Source organism: Harpia harpyja, chromosome 4 (genome assembly GCF_026419915.1).
Source record: "Harpia harpyja isolate bHarHar1 chromosome 4, bHarHar1 primary haplotype, whole genome shotgun sequence".
In the NCBI taxonomy this organism is placed as follows: domain Eukaryota; kingdom Metazoa; phylum Chordata; class Aves; order Accipitriformes; family Accipitridae; genus Harpia; species Harpia harpyja.
In genome coordinates this window covers 82,795,173-82,818,223 of record NC_068943.1, presented here as the reverse complement: position 1 = coordinate 82,818,223, position 23,051 = coordinate 82,795,173, and the positions used below count along the sequence as shown (strand labels likewise).

Here is a 23,051-nt window from a genome sequence, read left to right as displayed (position 1 = left end):
TGTTTTCATGTCAAGATTATCCTTTTACTTAAATAATCCTTTCCTCTTCCCTGGTATTTTCCTCTCTAAATACATCAAGAAGATAATCATATCTCCTTTCAGGCTTCATTGTAACAGACAAGTAAGCCACTCTCTCTTCATAATACAAGCTTTGTATTTGTGGTATCTTCCTGGTAGTCTTTTTTGCCCCTGTTCCAATTTGAATTCTTCTCTTGTTTGACAGCGTCATTATTGCTCTTGGACCAATTTTTCTACATGCTTTTTCACAGCTTCATGGTGGCTCACCACCATCCTTTATCAAATACTAAACCCCAGCTTCCTTTCCTCACTAATTTCCAAGAAGTAAAAAACCTCATAGCATCCTTCACAAATTTCTCGTCTGTAAATTAACAGCCTTGCAGTTTCTGCTGCTACATTTCATCTCATCTCTATTTCTCACTCTTCAAAGTCATTGATTCTCTAGTTCCCTCATATTATTGAAGCCTCCCACTTTTGTTCATCACCAAATTTAATTATCATGCTTGCTTTTTGTGCCAAGGTCATTATAAAAAGGCTTTAGTGAGATTACTCTTGGGACCAGAGCTGGAGAAATTCTGTATTAATTCCCCACTGCACCAGCCCTGATGTCAAAACACTCCACTGCCACCTTACCATTTGGTATTTTTGTCTGTCTTCCAGTTCTTACATGTTTGCACATAAAATTCTCAGTTAACAGAAGTCCTGTTAAATGAGACCTAAATGCATGTCCTTCATGTAGAAACTTGGTTTACTTAAGTCCAAAAGATGTCAGACAAACTAGTCACAGCTTGTGACAGTGAGCCAGGAGTTCCCAGCAGATGGTAGGAGGCAGCCACCCTGGTAAAACTCGTTCTTTCCATCTCCAACTGCCCAGGATGTCTGGATTTCACTGAAGCTTTTTTCCCCCCTCTGTCAAATTGAAAACAGAATGATTTGTCCTTAACAGTTCATCACTTCACCCACCTATCAAGCCTAATGTCTAAACCAGCAATTTTTATGTGCCAATTTGTGGTTCTATTCTCATTTTACAGACATTATCACAACACTATCTATATGAAAGTGTCATTAGGCCTTTTTTTTGACCACTGTAGACCTCCCTTGCCTCCCCCTCCCCCCCCCGCCCCCAGCAAGCTGGCACACCCTTCCCGAACTGGAATCGAAGTTTCTATCAAAATCAGCACCCCTTTTGTATAACTTGAGAAAAAACGAGTAATTCCTTTTTCACCTTTACTTAACGCTACACTAGTTTTGTGCATAAGAATCACGTTATTTATTTTACCAGTAACGCTATGGTACAAACTGATATTCTGTGGTTTTCCACCCAGATTGCCCACATCCTTTCAAAGCTATGGCTTTCCAGAAGAGAAGCTTCATTCCTGTAAACAGCAACAACAAAACATAGTTAATTCTTCAACTTAAAGCTATTCAGATTGTTTGAGGTCATTTAATGTAAAATCATCAGTAAAGATATTCACCGAGATTCTTCAGGAGCTACTATGTTTATAGTTAGCCCATTTGTTTTAAAGGAACTTTATAGAGACCTAATTGTTTAATGCTGTCACGCAGCATGAAGTAAGAAAAGGAAATGTAATCCCTATTTTAGGGATTAAAGGGCATTGCACAGAGAGCCACTGACTTGTTAAAAGTTACACAGGAAGTCTGGAGTAGACCTTTGGGATTTAAGTCCTGGCATCTTTTCCCAGTCTCTTAATCACTATGCCATCATCTTATTTTCTATTTTGGTAGTATTTCCATGTTCTGAAGCATACCTGTCTGACTCAAAGAACCTTTTCTCCTTGCTATCAGATGTACTATTTCTTCTTTTCTTCCTGTTTCCCTTCTTGTTTAGGTAGACACATCCTTCCTGGGGAGCTGAGCAGTCTCCAGGCTGAGCCTTGTCCCACGCCAAAACTTCCTTATTCTACATTTCAGGCTGCACAGCCAGAGACACTGAACAGAAGCACTGAGAAGAAATAAAAATTGAAGGGGCGGAGGAGGAGAAACCCTGTAAATCTTCAAAGGATGCATGAAAGTGTTCTGCACTCTTTTCTGCAGATCTGAAAGAAGAGCAATCTCACTGATTCCAGGCAGTTCTGATTCTGCTAACGCTTTCTTGTTGTGTTCTCAGCTTTGAAAACAAAGTTAATGGAAAACTAACATCATTATCCAACTTCAGGACAGCGTGGCAGAATATATATTAGGCAAACCTTACCTCACCTCCAGCAGAATACATCAACCACGTGAAACTCCTTAAAAGTACGCCTGGAGCAACCTATTCCCAGCCCCTGAAGAGCAGCTGCATACCTGTCCTATTCTGCTGTGTCCTATTCTGCAGGAGGGCTGTGCCTGTCCCACTGCTGACAGCACTCCAGTAGAGGGGGCTCTGAAGCTGTCTCGTTAAAAAATTGGAGCCATTCTGCTTGTGGAGTGGGCAAAACTGAAGAGAAAGAAGAGGAGGAAGGATGTTAAAAATATTATATGCTTTTAGATCATTACTTCCTTCTGAGCTGGCAGTCTGGACTGTTTATAGAGCAGTACTAATGAAAAAGTACAAGATTAAATGCTTGTTACAGTGTCAGGGCTTCAAATGATCGGAAACATCACTTTTTCTCTACACCTATGGGTAGTATCTTCTGTTACAGTGCAGGATTTCTTTCATTTTCAAGTATTTTCAAGCCACTTACTGATCAGTGATTAATTATGTGCTTTTCACTTACAACTGGTATGAGAGAAGAAGTAACTTTCCCAGGGTCGCAGAGCAAGCAAGTCAGCCCTGCCAGATGTCAGCTGTTCCTTAATACTTAGAAAAAGGCAGAGAACCTCTCCTTGTCTCTTTTTCTACCCATATTGCTCTACAGGACTTTATGGCACATGTTTTGCCACACTGACAGGCAGTCCGTTTCTCATATCATCTACCAGTTCCTGACTTTTTGCACTAGCAGCTCCAATTTGTAGAATTTGCTTTCTTCGACCAGAGTGGAAGTCGAGAAAGTTTCTTTGGAGAATTCCAAAGCACAGATCCAAGGCAAAAAATCTAAGAGGATGTAAATACATTTCTAGGGTAAGAGACAAACAATTCTTAAAAGGAAAGCATCTTTTCCAAATATGGATTACTAGAACAAAGTCCATATATAGCTTAAAAACACTAGCATCTTTACAGGCAACTCTTTCCACTGTGGTCATGAAGCTTAATAAGCTTTTATTTCAAAGCCAGTACACAAAGAATTAGAGAGGAATGCAATGTTGTCAGACAACAGTTTACTTGATCTAAATACTGAAGTCATCAGTCTTGCCCACCAAGGTCTAAGGTAAAAAACAAGTTTCTAAGTTCTGCCACCCTACTCCCCTCTAGGTCCTAGTTCCAGCAACAATGACACCAATGACTGAGCCTGTAAAGAAAACTCCCTTTAACAGAGGTCACCCATACACAGGAGAGACTTAGAAGCTAAGTGCCTAATTGCTTTGTCTTCAATTTGCCTGTATTCAAAAAGCCTTAGAGGCCAATTATTTGAACTAAAAAGAAAAAAAAAAAAATCCCTCTCCCCCTCATCTTAAAAACCAAAACCATGCAGGCAGATAATTACCATTTGTTGTGCAGGGAACAACCACTATGCGAAGAAGTTGGAAAACAAGCACTAACACTGCTAGTATACAGGGACCACGCAGTAGGTTTGTTTTAAGACAGTAAACCCGGGCGTACTTCAAATATTAACCAAGTTCTGTTGTGACTGGGTTCCTAACAAAATAATTATTCGGAGTAACTTGCAACTTAGACTTGCTAGAATTATCTAGTTTGTTTGGGTATCGGTAGGATGAGAGATGAATACACTTCTCCAGTTTTGCAGAGACAAGGTAAAGCAATCACCCTCCCTTTTACAGCAATAAACTTCATGCAGGATACATGAAGCCTGTTTGAAGTAGTTCCCTGCTCAACCCCATATGTACCAGTTTTTAACTCACCACACAGTGAACTGCAGTCAATCTACAAATGTTCCATTTTTATTACAAAGTATGAAAGGCAGAAAATACTGTACCTAATACACAGGAGGCTGAAACTTAGAAAGAAGGTTAAAAAATCTGAATAAAACTACATAGGAAGCAGGAAATAGCATAAAAGGATGCAACATTCCACTTTCAAGCGATTTCAGAAAATTGCCTTAAAATTTACAGAGTTTCAACAATATGGTTCCATGACTAGGTGTTAAAATCCATTGTAACAAAACCTTTTGTATTTTCTCCATAAAAATAAAGGAATATAGGGACACTGCAGTTATCCATGTCAACAACATATGTCTGTTGAATAGCAGGATACTAGGATTCCTCTAGGACAGTATAGTAGCGAAGTTGCAAATCTCAATACGGAAGGTGGAGAAAAGAAGGACAGAAGTAAAACTACTATTGCTTTAACATATTTTAGTGAGAACAAGAAGTCAGGAATCTCATATGGATGTTTGTACAATCATGCTACAAAGATTACACCTTCAGGAAATTACCACAACGGGACTGTGAATGGGAAGAGCAGAAGGGAAAACACACATAAAAGTAAACATCTCCTACTTGACTATTGGTAACAAAAATGCTTCGGCGCAACAGATTTAAATTACATTTTACACTCCTAGCAACCCAAGTTTAAAAAAAAAGGTTCCTTTTAAATAGTAGATTTCATATTTACCAGGTTGTCAAAAAAAAGCAACACATCGCTTCTCAGCTGTACTAGGACTCTTTCATTCACTGGTTCTTGCATTTCTGTCTTTGTTCAGATTCGACAGACCAATCCTCATCTCTAACAGAGGAGACTCGAGTTGCACGTCTTGCAAACAGGAAAGCAAACTCCAAGGGATGAGAGCTGGAACACGGGCTTACAGCTACTCATGGCCACAGTATTTTTTCAGGAAATAGCTTATTTCTTAGTTTTGTTGGATTTTCTGAAAAGAAATAAACTTGATGGAAGCCACACAGATAATTTTTATTTTATTTCTATGATTATGGAAATTCTAGCTTGGTGCTGAGTATCAGAGGCTGCACAACAGGCCACTGAGATACTTGGCAGACAAAGTTATCATCTGACATCAGGCAGCAGCAGGCAAGTCTCACAACTGCCTTTGCCTCTGGAGTCTGCCATGAATCACTACATGAGCATTCAGTGACTGGTATTTAGTTGCATTTTTAGTAACTGATTTTTAGTGCTGGTGAAAGGTGCTGATAGGAAGTTCTGGAGATCTCTTCCTAAAAAAAAAAAAAAAAAAAGGAGTCAGGGGCATGCTGTACTCCTCTCAATATCCTTGAGAATGAGACATTTCTGACTCTTCTCGGGTAAGCAGGGGGAAATACAGCTGCATCTCTAAGTAAGCATGAGAAAGTGCTCTTTAAGTGCCACATACAATTAATTCCCTGGATTCTCTGCAAAGATCAAGAGAAACAGGGACATAGTTGACGGTACCTTGCCCATTCCAGAACTGATTTTGGACACCTAATTTTAATGCCCACTCTACAATAAATACAGGCCTGCTCTGGAATATTGGTCTGACAGTAGAAAGCAGGAAATACATATCAGAGAATTTGTGTTAACTGACAGGATAACACACTCTGGATTTGAGGTGGTAGGACCATTTTGCTAACCAGCAGTGGGAAGACTAAACCCTTCAGTACTTTGATGAACTGTAACTGTGCAATCTATTGATCCAAGAGCTTACCCTTGCTGCCATTCATCCTTTCCAGTGTGTCCTGGAAGAGTTAAAGCACCACTAACATATGGAATTGACAAGTTCAAGAATTAAGGTTGTATGAATTTACAGACAGCAGCTGCATTTTTTCCATCACAAAAATAAGTTATCGAAAGAATCCAGCTACGTCTTTACACAACCAACCTGCCACTACTGCTATCATGTTCAGATGGTGGAAAAGAAGATTCCCAAACACCAAGTTCCTAAGCAAAGGGGACTCTCCGGGTGACAAGCAACACTACATTACTTGGGTTGGCCTTGCAAGATTGTGTCAGTCTCAGAATACAGAGCGTCAGTTTAACATTAACAGTATTATCAAGTGTTCACATTTTTGATGTTCAGTAGAAACAGATCAAGGTCCAGTAGATACTGACAACCAGTTTAGGATTTCAGTGACTGTTGTGTTTAACATTTTATACAAAACATAGACAAACGCCTACCATAAAAGGGCTGAGGAAAAGATGACTATCCTCCTAATCTTACCAAAAATATACTTGTTAAAGTGCCATCTGCAAGAGAACAAAACAGACACACTCAGCTTTCTTCATTTACATTTAAAACAAGCACAAGAGCATCTGCGAATTCCAATATATCGGACTCCTCCCCTCACCTAGTCTCTGGCAGGCAGTGATCTACAATTGAGACTGATGCAGCTTTCTCATTGCAACACCAGGCAAAAATAGATCTTTTTACTATTATCCAGAACATTCAGGAGAGTAATTACAGCTAAGTTTTGAAAGGATCATTAACTTTGACTTATGAGAGGCAATGCCTCCCCCGTTAAGTACATTTCAAGGTTCCATAAGGAACAACCTGTATTATCAGTCTCCTTTCATATCATTCTTTGAAACCACTGTTTTCTTTCTAAATAGATTGTCAAAGCACTCAAATCCTTGCCTTTTAAATCCCTGCATGCAGAAGTACAATTCCCATAGATGCAACCTACCATAGCCCATTTCATTTAGACAATTAACAGAGTTGGCATACTACATGATAATCCAACATCCAACTTGTTTTCTGTACGTTTTCACCTCACTAATGAGTTTTACACGATCAAGATCTCCTGGTTGAGAGCCAATATACTAGCAACAGGTTGTCCATATAAATAGTAGGAATCTATGGAAAGCTTGGTTTAAACAGAACGTAACAACTAAACAATAGCTTAGTATCTTGAATTAATCGACTGGAGAAGTGATACAGAACTACTTAAGTCAGAGAAAAATATTTTTGTCCCAGAATCAGTCTTGCCTGTACCAACAATAGCATGTGCTTTTCTGCTTTGCTAACCTCACTGATGCTCACTTTTCCCTTAATGTTACTTTATACTCAAGGGATATGAGGCATTTGAAAGCAGTTGCTCTGCATCCTCTGCTTGTGCAGTAAGCACAAAATTATTGAAGTCAAATATCAAAGTATTTATTTTCATAAACTTTGGTAAAAATAATGCTTATGGGGGCTTTACACCCAACATAATTGAATGTTAAGCAGGTGAAATATGATAAACTATATCTTCTGATTCACAAGCTACAGTGACAAGTCTCAGGGTTTTATTTTATCTTGCAAATAAACTTGAACCAGCAAGTAGACTGTTAGCTCCCTGCCACTGTGTCAGCAGGTGCTGGCAAAAGGGCGTCAAAGTCTCTCACTTCCTTTTCTATATGGAAGTGCCATTTGCACTACAGAACATCTCACCCATGAGGATTTTCATGTCTTTTCAGTCATTAACCTTTAAAGCAACTTCTTTGAAAAGAAGCTATTTTAAGTAGCATTTCCCTGTTCCAAAACAGCCTCTAGTGATTTCAAATGTAATTTCATATGAAGAATGGCAATTGATTATGCCCAAAGCAGTATGTAGACCCAGAAGGTACCCCAACTGACTAAACAAACAGGATATAGGCTTTATTTAGAATCCACTGGAGCCTACACTTGCTCACTTGCCTTTGATGAGTTTGGAATGAGCACCCAATTCCACAAATTAACTTCAAGCACTTTTATGGATGGAAGGACTGACACTGGATCCTCTTCAGATTCACAACAGGATTGTTTTCCAAGAGTAGCAAAAGCTACCTGGCTATTCAGACTATTAGCCCCTTTATACATGCTCTCTTCTCATCATCTTAGTGTAACAGATCGTATTCCTCTAGGAATAAATTGCATTTGCCATTTAGCATAGCCTATGGAGTCTTCTAGTGACTTCACTTTCAACTAAATTATCTTATGCCTTTTTTTAAAGCACAATTCTACAGTTGCATTTTTAAGTTAAGCAACAGACACATTTCATCTTTTACTCATGGCATCTATACGAGCATGAGACTTTGAAGCATAAAGGGAACTACAAAAAGTACTAATATTACAGGTAGTTCCCTCTTAGTAACACAGCATATTATGCCTACCATTTGTAATTAAACAGTACATGGCAAGCCTGTATACATATTTTACATGAGTATCTAAAGCTGTGAATGCCATTATATGCTTCTGCTAAGAAAATCCTAATTTTCACTTCAGTCTGCATAAGTATTTTCCAGTTTAAGATGAAGTGCTATTGTAAAAAGTGATAACCTAATTGTTTGGCTAATGCTGTTCCGAAATCTCGATCAAATCTGTCTGTGGAACACACTACTCTTGGCACTGCTGCTAATAAGAAAACCGGACCTTCAAGTCAAGTCAAGCTTTCTGTCAAATATCCCACAACTGAACACAGAACATCATTGACAAAACACGAGCTTGAACTGTGTTAAGAGTCTCTTGGTTCTCTGATATTAAAAGGGGTGATGGAATACAGCTCTCCCTAATGAATTCCTATCAAATTCACAAGGCAGTGCTTTTCTGAGCTCCATGTTGAGAAGCAGTCTGTAGAAGAGTATTTCTGTATGTCCAGAATGACAAAACTTTTCAAATTCTGTTCTGTATTTGACAGCGCTTTCAGCGTCAGCTTCACTGTTACACAGCAATTGCTTTTCCCAACTTGCCTTTCCTGCATAAACTGACAAGATTCAACTTTTCCAGTGTCCTACTATTTATAATGCTGCCTCCAGTTGCAGGTGAATACTCATTAGGTGGAAAGACAATTTTGATAGTTTCTGACATTCACATCAAAACTCAGCTGGTATACCCTTACAGACCAGCTATGGTTGTCATGTCTTCACTGGGAGAGTACTGCAGAGCATTCATCCAAGTAGCTATGTTATCAACAAAGATTTTTATCTTGCCTAATCCACTCAGCTTTGATTGAAAAGTATTACTGTAGAGCGATCCACTATTCAAAACAGAAACAGAAGCCCTTGGGCACATCCCCAATAGATACGAGGATGACAAGTGCCAAACCTTAGCCTCTATGGCACAGTTTCTTTCCTTTTAAATCCATCATTGTGCATTACATTAGGGAATAATTTCTTTCAGAGAAACAGCTTTCATTTGGATAGCAGACCAGCCTTTCCAACTCATCTCGCTCATTCAACAAGACCTGACAGTACAAAGCAAATACATGTCGGAAAAAAGATTGCTTTGCACTCCTTTCAAGAACTCCCAGGAACACAGGCCAAACGCAAAGAAGCTCCAACGTACAGGCTAACCACAAAAATCTTGCTCATATTATTTGCCAATCAAGCAAGCTACAAAGTGTGAAACCATTTTATTTTGGTTTAGATAGTAAGTCTTCTGAGGGGAAATCATTTGACTGGAAGTGTCAATCCCAAGTCCATTACAAATCACATTTTTTCAGGAGTTGTTTACCTCCTGGGAGCTTAAGTCATGCACATATCTTCTTTCTGAAACCTATTACCATTCTGTTAGCTAACACAACTGCAGGATACACACAAATTCAGTTATAATTTAAAAACAAGGCCTACCACAGTAACAACTGCCTCTAGCATCAGAAAAGTGTAAAGAAATTGTGCAACAAGTACTTGTACTTCACAGCACCAGAAAATTCTGCCCAGGTAACCAGGTATAGAGAGCCAAGGCAACAGTTAATTGGCAGGCCTTTACTGCCAGGGAGCCTGTAGTGTTATTGTGATTTGTATCAACGAATAGATCCTGCTTTGGGCATATGGAAGTGGATCACATATCAAAAGTAAGAATTAGGGAGAAAAACCTTACTCAATAGAAAGTTAGCCCAATATATAAAAAACATACAAATGTTTAAACAGTTTAGAGGCAGCAACAACAGGAATGATAAAGATTCCTGCCAAGGTGGCTGTTAATGTCTTTTTCCCCCACCTTGTTTTGCACCTGCATCTATTAAACTAGTTGATGTGCTGCCTCAGCTGGCTGACAAACACATGGACATACGCAGCAACTTAAAAGCCTGCAAGCTTATTAATACAGTCAACAAACAAATATACAGAACTTTAACTGAGGAAAAAAAAAAAAAAGAAAACCAGAACCCAGAAGGTCCAAGAGGCTCAGCACGTCTCTGCATTTTAGAGTCTTGGAGGGACAGGAGACACCTGCCATTGATTCTTGTAACAGTTTCTTGTAACAGTAGATGCAAAGCAACAACAGATACTGGCCACTTGACTTGTGTTGTTCTTACTTTAGAGGGGAGGGGAAATTATACAGCCCTGCCTCAATGTGGCATGAAGCAGTAATGTTACACTCTCAAAATCTCCAGGCAGTTGTTGTAGCAGATAGCTATCCAGTCTGGCTGAGTTGATGCCCACTGTACATTGTTGATTTCTCCCTCTGCTGTATAGGCCAAGATAGGGTCCTCAATGGCACGAGGCATTTGCTGGATATCCCAGATGAGAGCCTGATGGTCATCCGCTGCAAATGGAAGAGAAAATCGAAGTAGAATCAAAGTATAATGAGATGTCCGTACATGAATGAGATGTCCATACATGACTACTAACAGGCGTATAGTCCAAGAAGCTATATAGGATATGGCTGTTGCAGTCCTCATGGGTATTCAAGCCAGAGATACAATGACACAACTATGCTACAAAAAAATAAGCTTGAATCATTATACATTATCCAGGACAGAGTTGAAAACCAAATGATCAGTAGATTGAAATTGAAAACATTTAAACAGTAGATTGCAAAAAAATAAGGAGCATTAAACTAATAGAGCTTAGCCAAAGCAGATGCACAGTTTGGGCACTGGGCTCGCTACTTCCACACAATAAGCTCCAGTAGGTGTCCATTTCCATAAAAATTTTAGAAAAGTCTATTAATAAAGGGCTTCTGAACTGCAGGTATTCTTTAGCAAAAGGCAGGCAGAGATCCACATAAGCTTTTGGCAAGAGAGGATTTTGGAAATGCAGTGAAAGACTCTCAGATTCACCAACGCAGCTGGATAGGGATGGATCACACGTACCTGCTGTACAAATGTGGCAGGAAGAATGAGGTGCCCAAGCAATTCCATTTACACATGCTCTGTGGTTGTTTAACCTAGCAACAGGCGTGCAGGGAACTCTGACATCTAGAATCACAACCTTCAGAAATAAAAAAACCAACTAAATTAATAACTTGCATTTTTTTGTTTCTTCAGGAAACCAAATATTTTGGCAAGCAAATACTGTTCTCAAAGAATAGCTTCTAGCTGGTTAGTGTTTCCCAAAAGGAGTCAGACCCCACAGGGAGGGCTTGTGAGTTATGCAACAAGGGCAAACAAATTACGCTTCTCTGAAGTGGCACAAGTGGCAAACTAAGATACGCTGTCTTGTATACTGAACTGAGAAAGAATAAGGTGATTAAAACACTGGCAGTTAAGATTTTGTGAAAACTACTACCCAACTGGCTCACAGACCCTTCTCATAAACCAGGTGAAATACATACGAGCCATAGAGATCTTCAAGTTTATAATGCCAAAGTTACTACTTTAACTCCTACTGAAGTTAGTGCCCTAACAATTGGTCCTTAATCATACTCCAGTTCAGATACTGACACTGCTCCCTTACTTTAAAGAACTGACTGCTAATTAGTACCAAGCCATGTCCCCAAAAAATCACAACCACTAGCACCTACAGAAGATGAGCTGCTGCCTTACCTCCATGCCATCCATGGCCATTGTAGCAAGATAGTTGGGATCCTGCTTATTCCAGCAGAGACGCAGCAGTGGATGGTGCTGTGGGTCCTCATAAATTATGGTGCTGTGTTCCAGATGACGGAGATCGAACATCCTCACCGAGCCATCTGCACCAACTGAAGCGAACATATCTCTCCCACCACCTGCACGGCTAAATGCTATGTCATACACCTGCTCAGAAACAGGAGAGACAAAAACACAACCTTAGTTCTAGAGAGCATGCTGCCTCTTAATTTGCAGTAAAATGGATTTTACATACGGATAGCAGATCCAGTTGTGACATATTCTGTTAAATACTTGATGTTCCTAGCAAGTTTTTAGTTATTACACTTGCCAAAAGGAGGGGATGAAACTTAAAGGGTTATGTCATTATAGGGTCATTCACTGAAACTAAATATATCCATTTCCCAGACTCAGATTTTTTTATATTAATTGCTGAAAAGTAATATTATGTTAAAATGAAAGAATCTTCAGGTTGTTTATTGCCTTTGATATGCAGTTGATTTCAATTTCAGTTTGACATTTTACCTCATTTTTCTAAAATATTCCGGAGCATAATCTAGTAAAACAAGCATAGTCTCAAGTCGAGATTGTATGATGAGTAAACAGAGCAGTTTTGATAGCCAATAGTGTAGTTTTAGTTTGGTACTCAAAACTATATATCTTAATCTTGGATAAGTTATCTTTTTGGATCATTAGATTTTTCAAGAAAAAGGGGGAAAGCAGAAAAGTTCTGTTCCTTTTCTACTGCTTAAAAAACATGCAATGTAAACAATCAAAAAAAGCCATCACCTCTTTGTCATGCGCAATAAGCTGGGTCTTCACGTGGCCAGAGACCAGATTTACTCTTCCAAGAACCTGTCCTGTCTCCAGACCCCAAATAGTGCAGGTTGTGTCAATACTAGAGGTACCTGAAACAAAAAACACTTCTGTTAGCAAAATTAATATTCTCACAAATTATTTAATCACTTACTGGATTCACATAATATCCTCCAACATCTACAGATCAAAATAGCTGCAAGAACAGCATACAATTAAAATCAAGAATGTCAAACAGCTAACAGTCTACCATGCATTTAAATGACCCAAACCTTTTAGCTGCAGAAATAGTCTTCCACACAGGAATAAAGTGTAAATAGCTCATGTCTACTTCAATCTATTCAGAAGCCTGATGCAACTCTGAGATGAGCTTTCCTATCTTTTAAGTCTCATGCGCATGTCAAAACCAAAATTCCATCATAGTGTTGCGATAGCGTATTATTATTTAATTGATTGTTTCTGTGGACTGAAGGTGGGGCTAGCAGTAAAGCTCTTAAGAGATGAGAGATGCAACACACAAAACATAAATCATGTAGTAAATAATTACTAAGACATATTATCACTGTTAATCTCTGGGCAAATCCCCCTGACATAAATGGCTGTACTCTTCTGGGAAACAAACCTCTGCTGGATCAGTCATCTTGGATTCACAGTTTGTCCCGTAGGCTATAATTAAACCTTAAGCATTCAGCCCCCTCCTCCAACTGAATTAAGGGCTCCTGACTTTACTCCTGCTGCTGAAATGGCTTCACAAAAGACAAAGCTTGGTACATAGTTTTCTATCCACTCCAGAACACACTGAAATAAGTCACAGGAGTTCACGTACATCATTACTTAGCACTACAACAACAGCTCACCAGCCCTGAAGACTGAGACTCCCTATCTGCAAATAGGGAACATCCCTAGACTTAAGTGACCCATTCTGTACTGGACAGGTCACCTTTCAATGCAAAAAAGTCTCCACGAGCTGCTCATTTTTTTTTTTAATTTTTTTATGTTTAACCTAAGTCAATGGCAGTTTCTAAGATGTAGAAGTTTGCCCACTAGTTAGTTACCAAATTAACCAGTGGACGTGCAACGACACAGCAGTCAGTCACAGCCTGGACTTCACCAGACTAAATTCAAAAGCATGTCTTTTCCATGCTGAAAATGCAGCATTTTGTCAGTCTCACCTAGAAGGTAAGGATCCACTTCATTCCAGTCAAATGATGTCAGTGGAGCACAGAAATCAGAGTTCTTGTTATTGTTCAGCAAACACTCCAGACGGGTCTCTGTTTCACCCACCTTTAGAAAAAGTGAAACATCTGACTTGAATAGCAACATCACATGACTTGTTCCACTTGCACTTCCAAAACATAAGGTGTTAATCCTGGGTTTCTTTCCTCTCAGCTTTACATCCTAAAGCTCTAGAAAACAGTCACCATCTCTATCTTCAATAAGGTGATTTAAACAGCAACTACCATGATAATTCTGCTTCTCCTATAGTCTTCACAATTAAGTCCCATTATTGCAGTTAAGTGCAATTAAGTGCTCTGACTTGATTTTATGTCTTAACCTCCACGCTGTAGCAAGGGCAAGACACCCTGAAAGGAAAACAACTCACTTCAAAAAAATCTGGTCTAGAGGGAAAATGAGATCAATATGCAACATAATTAATATCATGGTTCATCTTTTTCTAGGGAGGATTTACTCACTCTCCACACTCGCAGATAGTCACCACTGGTTGCCAACAGGTCTGGATATACTCCCTTGGTGTCTGGGATCCACATAAGCTTTGTGGTAGGGTAGGGGTGATCAAAGGTATTCCTGCAAATGAATTCTGAGCTCTCTTCATCCAAACCAACAAGCTGCACCTGTAAGAAACCATTTTTAAAAGAAAGCATTTTATCAAAATACTAATTTGTAATTACAGCATTAAGACTGAGTGTGTTTCAGAAGGACACCTTCTGTAACCCCAAGGACAATATAAAAGGACCATCATGTCAATAGAATGAGAAATCATTAAAGCTTTGTTTCCTAGCTGGGGCATGTAAGCAAAGTGAAGTATACATAATCACCAACATGCTTTACTTTGAAGAGATGATCTCAAATGAATTGAAATCCAATCCTAAAGGATTAAAGACCACCCTTCTCTTTTCCACATTGCAAAGCCTAGTTTAAATCACAGACTTAAACTGCACAAACATTATTCCAACTCATCTTTAACTGAACTGATGTTGACAATGTCGTCTTCAGAGAGAAGGACAAGCTGTAGTTTGCATGACAATCACCCACAATTAAAATCCATATCATGGAATTCTTGGCCATAACCCTGCAGATTGTGACAGATCATGTCAGCTAGCTACCAAGCTGTTTTCAGCATCACATTACCTAAAATGTTCTGTCACAACTGCACAAAATTAAGATACAGATTAATCACATCACAGAGTCAGAAAGTAAAATAGAATTGAAACTTAAAAAAAAGAATTGGGAAGCTAAAATATTTAGATAATTATTCAAATGTTTTGTGTGAAAAGAATCAAGAAAGCAGGTCTGCTGAAAGACTCTAGGTAACTGAATTCCAAATTAGTTTTTTTGCACGGTAATGTGACAGTGGGAAGCGCGAACTTGCCCAGTTGTGAGAGTGATGCCAGACAGAGCAAACAAGAAACTATCTCTACATAGCTTGGTCATGACAACACCTGAAGTAATACTTGAAGTCCCAGACATTATGTTATTAGAAAAATATTGACATGTCAGAAAGTGTTCAGAGAACAATATGGTGCTGGCAGGATACGTTTAACCTAGCAATGACTACAAGACCTAAACAGGATGAAAGCCCCACTGTGTTAAATGCTGTTCAAACACAAACATTAAGGGGACAACTGACAACAATTAGTTTGTAAGCTGCTCACGGTAGGAACTTCCTAGAACTTTCCACACAGCAGCTTCCTCCTGGAAACAGTGGCTTAATTGACTTTTTCTAAGATGTTTATCTGGACAAATCCTATTCTGGGATAAGCAATTTGATTAATAAACTACACATTTAAACTAGGATCAGAAATCTACCATATTTTTTTCCATGTAACAGAAACCAACAAATGGTTCAGTGGATCTTAAACTACAACATTAGCACTTATCAGCCATTTAGAGATGCTCTTAACAAATGCACACCTTGCCCCCTGCCACAATGAGAAGATCCATCCTTTTCATCCCATAACAAACCTTAAAAGACATATTCAAGTACGCTTCTAAAAACTGTGTATTTGTCTGCCTTGCACTCTCTCTATTACAGCTACTCATTATACTTTGCACTCTAGTATGAATCAGTCAAGAATCTCCGAGTCTTCTGAAGCGATTGACAAATAGCTTTCTAACTCCTTTACGGATCAGAAATACTAAGCGGATTTCACAAAGGAAGCAAATTGTCCTTGGTGATAGAAAATCTTGTGGCAAGGTCAGGATCAGAAGACAAATGACCTCTAATCATTTCTTCTCCTTTGCTTATACTGTTTTCAGCTCAATATGAGTGTATTAAGCCTACACAAAGCAATCAACATACTCATAACCAGAAGCAAATCTCAAACAGCAGAGGACCCACTTTCCTTGGTGTGAATTTATATATTCCTGCCCCACATATTCATGTTTAACCCCTCCTTGGATCTGAAGAAAAAGGAATGACTGTGTAGCAACCCAGTATCTTCGTGATCTCTGACATTTTTAGGTGCAGGCCAGGTTAGAGAACAAAAATTGCATTAGCAACACTAAAGCTCCTGGCAACTGCTGAAGATCAGGTGTCTGACACTGATTGTCAGATCTGGCAGCAGCCTGTGGTAACTGAGCAGGAGGCATCGGTCTGCCCGGAGAAAGGAGCAGAAGCAGGAAATATTGCTCGAGAAGCTCTATTCTTTCCTAGCTCAGCATATTCAAAAGTATGACTCTTCTCTTCAGACTTGATCACATACAGTGATTACAGAATCCCTCTATTCATCCTCTTGTCCAGGCTGAACAAGAGGAGATGGAACAATGGAATTATTTTCAGGGTGCTGATTATATTAGAGCCCTGTCTCTCCCTCCTGCACATGAGGCAAGATTTGCTGCTGCCAGCTACTGCATGAAGGACTGCCTGAAGTCCAGTCCAAGTAATGCTTGAGGTGATGCTAACAGGAAAGTAACTGTCAGTCTGGATGCAATTTGAACCATTATTCATCAACCTGTAACTCATTCCAGTGGGAAAATAAGGACCAGTGTGTTCGATCTCCATCAGTTTTGCAATTATGCTATGACAGTAGGTAGGAGTGCTAAATAATTATTTGTTTCTCCAATACATCAAGATATGCTAAAATTGGATGTGGATTTTCCTATCATAATCCAAGCCTTTGTCAACATAAAGCTTAATTGCAGCAGTGCATCTGAGTAAAGAAGTGCCTTTAATCAGCATTCCTTAACTTCCAAAAAAAATTGCATCTCTCTTCAACATGATCCAAAAGAATGAGACACAGAATTAAACAATGCAGAATTTGGTAACAGCTTACTTCTTTTTCTTGCATGGTTTGAGGAATAGTGAATTAAGTTCACAGTACTTTTTTTTTTTTTTTAAAACCAACACTATATCCCTTTAATCTAATTAGTAACTACTAAGAACAACATTTCACAATTATTTTAGGGTCATGTACACTCAGAAAGATCTCACTGCACCAATTAATCTTCAACATGCAATCAATTTTTCTTTGCAACTCTAAACCTTACAGAAAAAATGACCCTTTGGTAAAACAAGCACCCTGAACGCTCTCTGATTCGAGGCACTGTTCTGGAGAAGGTGGCAACCTGGGAAAGCACATGGGCATAACCTGTCAGTCTGCTCCAGAGGTGGGAGTGAGCAGTGTACAGCACCACCCTCTACGGTTTTCTAAACTGGACTCCAGTTTTGTCTTGTAGATAGATCCCAAAATCAGCCTTTCCTGACATTTTCCACAGATTGTTCCTGATTCATGAAGCCACAGTCAGGAACCTGCGGAACAGCGTTAACAGTGAGATTTACGAACACCTCTGTTCCCTCCCATTAGGCCAGTGATCCACAAGATATTATAAAGGCTGACAGTAGTCTCCTTATCCAAGAAGTTCAGGAAACACTACTTTAAATAATTTTAGTTCTTCCAACTGAAGCAACTCATCTCTCTTCTTGTACCAGTGATTTGATCAGCAAAGGTGTACAAGCTGAAACAAAACTCCTTTGGGGTTCGAACAGTTCTTGGCAACTGGCTTTCTGGTATGCTATACAGCCTGTTAGTGTGGGGTTTGACAGAGGTTAGAAGAGTTTGGGAATTGGGAATAGCAGTAAATTAGGGTTTGGCAGTCAATAGATTTGAGTTCCCCGTGAAACAGAGTTGTAAACAGCTATTTTATATATGTAACCCATAAGTACTTCAAGCTTTGATAATTACTACAGAAATAGAAAAATCACAGAGACAAACCAGACAAGAATCTCTCCTCTTTCTTTCACTGTAATTCCCTCAGTGAGCGCTTCTGCTGCAGCAAACACTTGGTACATTAAGTCTTTTTAAAAGCACCTTTTTAAAAGAAACCCTAAACCAGAAGAGTAATAAGGAAAAGGTATATCCGCTTATTTGATTAGATTTTAAGCAAGCTAGAATTGCTATTCCAGACTTATTTTTTTTAGTTTATTAAGGGTAAGGAAGAAAGCCAGTTATTTGGAACAAACCACTGCAACATCAGGAACAGATCTGTTGTTTGGAGCTTGTCAAAAACCTCTAAAGATTATGAGTGCAAAGAGAAAGTTGAAATGAAAATGAGTTTTCATTATTCTTTTAATTAGTGCCAACTGTACCTATCAGTGTATTTTGATGTCAGAAGCTGGCAATATAAAACAAGTCAACTTTTTTGTGAAGGGCAAATTATGCAGGAGGACAAAGCTTTCACACATGCCTTGTAAAAATCTTAAATTTCTGCTTACCCCAGAAGTCAGGCTATAAAACCAACTGCTCCAGACCCTTTGCAGTACAATGTTACCGACTACTTAAACAGGGCAACTTCAATTCTTTCCCTTTGTTCCTTTAGTTATACCATTTACATGGGCAGGTGCTGGAGCTGAAGTTTACAACCAGTGTGCACCTGTACGGTATCTGTCCAAGAGTTCCCAATCTAGAGCATGAAACTGTTTCCTGAATGTTTCTGTATCCTCTAAAAGATTCAGCGAAGCTGTGAGAGTCAGCCACCATAAAGACAGTGCAGATGAAACACCACTCCGAAGCTTGTTCTGGTCCCCAAAGTAAAGACGACAACATCAATGCTCTAAGCAATAACAACACTTGCAATTACCCAAGACAGTTCTCTGTTAGCTATCTTCCTACAGTGGAAGGCTGCACTGAAAGCACCACAAAGAGCACCAAACAAGAAAACCACATGCACGCACACACACACACAAAAATCACTCTTTGAAATATCAGAGACAAGCAAAACATCTGAGCAAAGTGAAGGTTATGTTTTGCTGCATTTATTGTACAAGTTTAATTTTTAATCATATATCATCTTTACTTCTGTATCAGCAGCATCCAGACTGGCATCTCACTCTCATACAATTAGTTTCCAGCTCTGTACACCACATAGATCTCTGAGCATGTGGTGCTTCTATGGACTGAAGTCAGCAGAATAGTTATTTCTGAAGCACAGAGGTCAAGAGAAGCCCTGGGGAATATTTACAGACAGCAGTAATTTACATAGTCCTACACAATTTCTGTCTGCAACAACTATCAGGGTAAAAGCTAGAAAAGAGAGTGGCTGACTCAACTGCTTTACACTTGAAGCCTGAACTGAAAAGCTGACCTGATCATGATGTAATCAAGAGCAACCCCAGGGAATGGTCCAAACTTGAGGAGGTAAAGGCAACATAAATGCATATGCCCTTATGTCCTGGTTTCAGCTGGTGTAGAGTTAATTTTCTTTCTAGTAGCTGGTATAGTGTTATGTTTTGGGTTCAGTATGAGAAGAATGTTGATAACACTCTGATGTTTTCAGTTGTTGCCAAGTAATGTTTAGACTAAGTCAAGGATTTTTCAGCTTCTCATGCCCAGCCAGCAAGAAGGCTGGAGGGGCACAAGAACTTGGGAGGGGACACAGCCAGCACAGCTGACCCAAACTGGCCAAAGGGGTATTCCATACCATGTCACACCATGCCCAGCATATAAACTGGGGGGAGTTGGCCTGGGGGGCGGGGCTTAGGAACTAACTGGGCACCAGTCAGTGGGTGGTGAGCAATTGCATTGTGCATCACTTGTTTTGTATATTCCAATTCTTTTATTATTACTGTCATTTTGTTATTATTGTTGTTATTATTATTAGTTTCTTCCTTTCTGTTCTACTAGACTGTTCGTATCTCAACCCACAAGTTTTACCCTTTTTTCCCCCCCCCCCCCAATTCTCTCCCCCATCCCACTGGGTGGGGGGGAGTGAGCGAGCACCTGTGTGGTGTTTAGTTACCAGCTGGGGTTAAACCATGACACCTTATTAACCAATTCTATCACTCCTAAACAAAAAACTGTTTGCCAGTTCATTATTTTAGCTTCTCAGAGTACATACTACAAAAACATTTTCAAGTTGGTCTTTAAACAAATGAAAAGTTTTCAAGCTCAGGGGCCTGCCTTTCCCCAGCAGTACTCCCAGAACCACAACAGCTCTCACCAGCATAAGGAGACAACTCATACACAGCCAACTCATACTGACTGAACTACAAAGTGCTCAGTAGAAGCACCACGTCTGGGACTGCTGCAAGTGCAGTAATTTAACCACTCTAAGAGATGTCACCCCTGCCTTACTGTCACCTCCTCTCATTCCATCCTTGCACAGAGCCCAATCCCCAACACCAACTTTGACATTATTCTCCACAACCTGCATTGAACAGCTTGACAAAGCTAAAAAGCACACATGCTATAAACACACAAAGCTGTATTTATGAAACCTTTAGTTTCACACAAATTTCAAGATGCTCTATAGCTATGTCCATTTCCTCATCTCTCTTTTATTTATATGAATTCATTATACCAGACTAGCACATTAAAGTCTTTCAGAAATCACTGCGCAAGTGTTTGGAGTGGTGGACATGTAGTCTTGTAATAGAGTGTAAGGTTCTCCGCTTATATTTGGCAAGGAAACACTGAAGATACAATCTCATGCCTCTTTACACCCTCGCTCTCAGAAAAAAGTAAAGGTACTGAGGAATCAGTGAAAGTGGTTTACATACTCTGAAAAAAGTTATCACAGAGAAGCCCTCCACAGCAAGAAAGTATAATGAGAACTACACAACACTTCTAACATGGCCTCAGACACCCTGTATATGCGCAAATTTTAGTCCTGGCCATAAACTTTCTTTCGTACTGAAAAAAAAGCCAAGTATGCTCAAACCAGAGGACCTTCCTGGCTGAGGAGCAGCCAGCAGCACCCCCCATGGCTCTTCCCACCCCCAGTCCCTCAGTCTCCCAACAGCTGAGGACTCACAAGAAGGAAACCAGCCCGACCTAGGCCAGCACCCTGCACTTTAGGGGAACATCCGAAAGCTCTACACAGCTCCCAGTGCCGAGGGCAAGGCAGGAGGACTGCCTCCAGCCACACCAACCGCGGGGGCCGTACCCGGGACTGGGGAGCCCCTTGAACCGCTGGGATGAAAAGGATCGGGCCCCTCCTCCCCCTCACTCTGCCCCGGCCCCACCGCCCGCTGCCGGTAGAGCCGGGCCCGGCCGCCGCCGCTCCCCACCTTGTTGTTATACTCCTCCACGAAGCTGCCCAGCGCCAGACGGAACCGCTTGTCCGGCCGGACGCTCCAGTTCATGGCGTACACGGTCCAGGGCGCCTCATATTTGTAGATCTCCTTCCGCTTCCCGTGCAGCGACATGGCTCGGCCGAGGGGACCCCGGGTAGCGGCGGGGCTGAGGGGAGGCAGCGGGCTTGGCCGAGGCGGGGAGAGGGGGAGACCCGGGCTGGGCTCGGAGGGGAGCGATGGGCCCGACTGAAGGGAGCGGGATGGCGAAGCGGGCCGGGAGAGAGGAGGAGCGCGGCCGGCCGGGCCGCAGCGAGGCCGGAGAGGTGGCAGGGAGCGGGGGAGGCCGCAGCACGGCGCCGCGCCCCCAGGCCCGGCTCCAGACCCCGGCGGCAGCAGGAGCAGCGCGGAGGCCGTTTGGGATTCGGCCCCTCACACAACGGGAACGGAAGCCACGCGGGGAGCCCCGCCCGCTGGGTGCGGGTTGGCTGTATTGCCTGTCACTTAGAGCCTCGGGCGCCTATTGGGTAATTCGCCCGTCCGTTCGGGCCCTCTTCGGTCTTCTATTGGTCGCTTTGCCGTTCATTCCAAACGGACGCTCACCCCCTGACTGGGATAACCTACCGTTGCGTTTGGCCCCGCCCCGGAGGGAGGCTGTGCACGTTCTCGACATCTTACTGGCTACCAGGGGTCGCAGTGACGCGAGGCGGGCTCTTGAGCCCTTATTGACAATCGATTGGCTGGAAGCGGTGTCAGTCACGTCAGCCTGAGGCGGTCGGGGGAGCACTTCAGGCGCACGGCGGTGCCTGGTGTTTGAGTCCCGCCTCCGCCCAGTGGCGGTCGGGGGAGGGCTTCTCTCTCTCCTTAACTGCAGCTTAATTATGGGGTTTTATTTTCGGTAGCACGCAGCAGCATCGGCGTGTGCCCGGCGCCTTACTCGGGGAAGGGCTGCAGGTGGGCATCGGCTTCTCAGGGGACTCCTGCCTGGAGCAGGGCGGGTTGAGGCCCTGCGCCTGGCTCGGCCCTCCGCGGGCAGCTCGTCTCCCTCACGGCAGGGCTTCGTGGGTGCCCCAGGCCCTGGCAGGAGGGGTGGGTGCTTCCCCAGGTGCTGTGCACGCCCTGGGAAGGCCTCAAGGCCGCCTGGTTCTCCAGGCTGAGGCAAGAGAGGAGGAGGAGTTGTCCTGGCCACTGTCAGCTGAAACCTGGGCTGGTCCGGGTTATAAATAGCCCCTTTGTGAGACTATGCCTGCCTGGGGCCTGGGCTGGGGCTGCCGGCTGGTGCTAGCCCCAGTGTCACCCCACGGAGCGAGATCGGCTGGGGAGAGGCAGGTTTAACCCCCCTGCTGAGGACAAGGGGTCTGTCCTCGCCTCTTGGGACCGTTTGGGATTTGTTATGGGTGATCCAGCCTTCCTGAAGTGCCATTTGGACAGGAGGTGTGTCCCCTTCAGCAAGGGATGTAGGATGGGCTTTAGGTATCGCTGTGCTCATCTGAAGTCCCACTTGTTGCAAGGACTCTTGGTGTAATCTTTGCCTGAGGTGTGTTTGCGAGGTCATTTCTTATACGCAGGAGAACAGCAGCAGGCTGGTCTTGTAGAAAAGCTTTTGCAAATTGCTACTGAGCCTGAACTGCATCCTATTGGGAAGGAATTGCTCAGCAAAGCCCCCCCCCCCCAGGCCCCATCCTTCACCTATCAGACCTGCACATGGACTCCGTCA

General features: G+C 41.7%; 1 protein-coding gene across 3 annotated transcripts; it reads right to left on the bottom strand.

Moving 5' to 3' along the window:
* Positions 1 to 1,182: 1,182 nt before the first annotated feature.
* Positions 1,183 to 21,786, bottom strand: DCAF7 (DDB1 and CUL4 associated factor 7). Of its 3 annotated transcripts, XR_008234833.1 has the most exons (9): positions 21,332 to 21,786; positions 14,280 to 14,438; positions 13,758 to 13,869; positions 12,559 to 12,677; positions 11,728 to 11,937; positions 11,056 to 11,173; positions 10,276 to 10,505; positions 1,788 to 2,455; positions 1,183 to 1,394 (listed from the first exon to the last, which is right to left on the bottom strand). XR_008234833.1 is itself a non-coding variant. In XM_052785172.1 (7 exons), exons 1-7 carry the CDS (start codon positions 21,467 to 21,469, stop codon positions 10,333 to 10,335), a joined length of 1,029 nt encoding a protein of 342 aa, XP_052641132.1. In that variant the 5' UTR covers positions 21,470 to 21,786; the 3' UTR covers positions 3,996 to 10,332. The 3 variants fall into 3 exon arrangements, 1 of the variants encoding a protein (XP_052641132.1); XR_008234835.1 differs by lacking the exons at positions 1,183 to 1,394; positions 1,788 to 2,455 and adding an exon at positions 3,996 to 5,244; XM_052785172.1 differs by lacking the exons at positions 1,183 to 1,394; positions 1,788 to 2,455 and having other exon boundaries at positions 3,996 to 10,505.
* Between the last annotated feature and the right edge of the window lie 1,265 nt (positions 21,787 to 23,051).